General features: G+C 39.9%; 1 protein-coding gene across 1 annotated transcript in view; it reads right to left on the minus strand.

Annotated features, from left to right (window-relative positions):
• Nucleotides 1–391: 391 nt before the first annotated feature.
• The window catches only part of RBP2 (retinol binding protein 2), a 6806-nt gene continuing 3806 nt past the window's right edge, over nt 392–3391 (minus strand). Inside the window, exons 2-4 of the mRNA XM_018559297.1 lie at nt 2658–2836; nt 2470–2571; nt 392–445 (exon numbers count right to left, since the gene is read on the minus strand). Coding sequence (XP_018414799.1) covers nt 392–445; nt 2470–2571; nt 2658–2836 — 335 coding nt within the window. The remainder of the gene's footprint in view (nt 446–2469; nt 2572–2657; nt 2837–3391) is intronic.

Genomic DNA, 3391 nt, shown 5'->3' on the forward strand with positions numbered 1-3391 from the left:
TAATTTACACAATCCCGGCAGTTGTTCAGCTGACACTGTCTTGGCATACAGACTTCACTAGTGGGAGACCCTACAAATCTCTTTATGAAATACTGTAAGCAACAAAAGATGTGAAAGTAATATTAAAAAATAAGTTTGTCAACTCAATGCAGAAAATGTACTGTGTTATTTACATCCCCTTTAACAGCTACTATTCAGCAATGGTAGTTTCTGGGTTCTTAGTGAAATCGTAGTCCAGCAAGCACATATTTTGTGTACCTCAGGAAGACGTTCCCTCCAAAGAAATAATAAATTACACATTTATGAAAGCATAATATTTTGTATAAACCAATTTTATTCAATTGCAAAAGAAAATGTATCGCAGATGTAGCCATGAAAAGATGACAGTGCTTTAGTTCTTCTTTTTGAAAATCTGCTTGCAGACTTGATCTTCACACGTCAATTCCTGAAATAAAAGAAAAGCAAGGCATGAGTTTTGTGTGGAGCCTTCCTAGTGACGCTGCTGAATCTATGCAGGTTGTCTTACAGAATTCAGTGCTAAGCTCTCTATACAGCAGCTTGGCGAAACATTTAGGTGGATCTGACCTCAAACGTGAAAGATTTGCTATAATATAGGAAACTTCTAGAAATGTTAAAGGTAAAATCCACTAAATAAATCAATGCACACCTCTTCATAGAAGAAATAAATGTGTATTTTTTTGCATAGGAGCCAGTAAAGCATTGCAACTGTGTGCAGGTGCAAAGCTCTTGCCCCTGCAGGCTGTAGTCCAGAATGAATGGAGTAGAAGTGTGGGGATGTCCCAGCACTTGTATTCCATTGAGATGACTGTAGTTCTACTAATGAAAGAATTACATTTGTGAATGAGAGCATGCCACTCCCAAAATTCTCTGTTATTCAACATGAGGTTAAAAGAAATCATTCAATATGTATGTAAACCTTAAGAGTGAACGCCTCTTATTTGTGCCCTTTTTGTCTGCTTTAGATATATATATATATATATATATATATACACTGAGTGGCCAGATTATTATGACCACCCCATCAGTACTCCGTTGGGCCACGAGATGTTGAAAGGAATATATATATATATATATATACTGTATACACAAACACACCATTGAAAGCATTTTGTTATATCTGCTAGATAAGTGCAAACAAATACCTTTTGATTCTGCCTGAAATCCAGATCTCTCCTATGTTCTGTGCACTCTGCAGTGTTATCTCACGCACTGTTATCAGAGCCCTGCCCAGTTCACCTATGTGAGCTATAGAACCCCCTCCCCCATCTTGTTATGGAGAGTCGGAGCTGCCCCTCATATGTCAAGCTCTGTATAATGCACACATGCGGGTATGCGTTGTGATAGACAGTTTGATGCATTGTTACCTTTTTTAACTATATTGAAATGTCATTAAATACATTTTTCCTTTAACTCTATACAACCAGCATGTTGTGGTGCATCGACATGCAATGCGTAGCACTGTGTTAAAATGCATACATGCTGTATTTTTATGCAGCACACACAACCACACATGTGTGATGTGAACAGGTCATATAGAAATCAATTGTTTTCTAAGTGCCATTGCATTGAGCCTGTGTTGATCTATGCAGCTCAATGGACATGGTGTAAAGGAGCCCTAATCCTAGCACACTTCCTGTCCTTTGGTGACACAACTGCTCCTCTGTACCCAGTACATTGAGTGCGCTTTGTCAACCTTAGATAGGAAGTGTGGTATTCTCAGGGTTACCATGTCCTAAAGCCTTGAAAGGAACTTAATGCAGCCACCACATCTATGGACTAGTAAGCTGCAATATATTACATTTTTGCCATTTTGTTTAGATAATCTTTGAGAACTCCAGAACTGTTGTTTTACATTGAGTGTGGGAAGGTTAGAACATCTGTCCAGTATTTATTACTATGTCCCCACTGGGGAGACTTACCCTCACTTCCTGTCCCTATACATGATAGGTAGGAAGTGAAAACCTCACAAAGTGAGGTTGTAAGTTGTCAATGGAATACATGTGTCTTTTGGAAGGCATTCCCTCAGTTCCTCCTCTGGGGACAGCCATAGTATTTTGGATATTTCCATCACCTTTTGATAATGGTCACATTGGGGGGAATTTATCAAAACTGGAGCAAACTTAATTTGGAGCAGTTGCCCATGGCAACCAATCAGCATCTCTCTTCAGTTTGCTCAGGTAAGATGTGAAAATGAGAGAGAGAAGCTGATTGGCTGCAGTGCAAATCTGCTCCAGATTTTGTCTGCTCCAGTTTTGTTAAATTCCCCCCATTGTCTTTTCCTCATTCTATCCTAAACTAGAAAAATATGTTTTGACTGGAGTTTTTCTTCAAATAATGTGTAATCGTATTTTTGTTTGTATTATTCCGAAGATTTAGCATGGAGTTCTCTTTAAAGTAACTGTTTGAATAGATTGCATCATCGCTGTAGCACAAACCATAGCTCCTCACCAGATAGAGTTTGTCGCCCTCAATCCATTGCTTCCAACCACGATTATTTTTCTCTCCTTTTTGAACACAGACAAGTTTGTCCCCGTCCCAGCTTACTAAGGTCTGTGGAGCAGATAAAACAAGTCTGGTCATGGCACAATACATAAGGTTCTATATGAGCCAAAAATTATAATTGTAGCAGCTTGTACCTTCACCGTCCTGTCGTCCAAGCTCTTGGTTTGTTCCTCGAATTCCACTCCAACCGTGAAGTCAACAAAATAGTTCCGAAATGTGCTGAGTGTCTTTGTTTTAAACTCGTTTCCATTCTGAATAAGCTCTTTGGTTTGGTTTAGGTGGGCAGCAATCTTACGGGTAGCAAAGTCAATGTCTATAAGGTAAAAAGCCAAAAAAAACTCAGGTCAGTCCCGGAAACCAAAAACCTGCAACATAGGTTTGCCTCAGATGTAGCATTGCCTTTTCAATGTTTTACATCAAGGAGACACATGTCTTAGGGGGCTCTAAGGGGCCGGCTTGCGATGATCACAAGTACGATCTGCCTGTCCAAGATGGGCAGATTGTACGAGCTTTTAATTAGCTTACAACCATCACAAGACAAAAGTCTTGCGATGGTTGTAAGGTGTATGGGCACCTTAAAGGTGCCCATACACTGTGCGATTATCGCACGATAATCGCGGGAAATCCCACGATCATACGATAATCGCAAAGTGTATGGAAGGCATGCGACAGTTTTTACTGTACGGTCAGATATCTAAATGGTTGTAGTTTTACTTCTGACCACTAGAGGGGAGAATTCACAAATACAACTGCAAAGCAGGGGGGGGGGGGGTTTGGTAAATACTCTGCCTGCAGTTAGTGTAAATACTCTGCCTGTAGTTAAAGTGTATCTAACTTTTATTTTAGTTTTGGATGGAGTGGGGGGGTT

The sequence above is a fragment of the Nanorana parkeri genome, unplaced genomic scaffold (genome assembly GCF_000935625.1).
Source record: "Nanorana parkeri isolate BGI_ZX_2015 unplaced genomic scaffold, ASM93562v1 scaffold387, whole genome shotgun sequence".
Lineage (NCBI taxonomy): Eukaryota > Metazoa > Chordata > Amphibia > Anura > Dicroglossidae > Nanorana > Nanorana parkeri.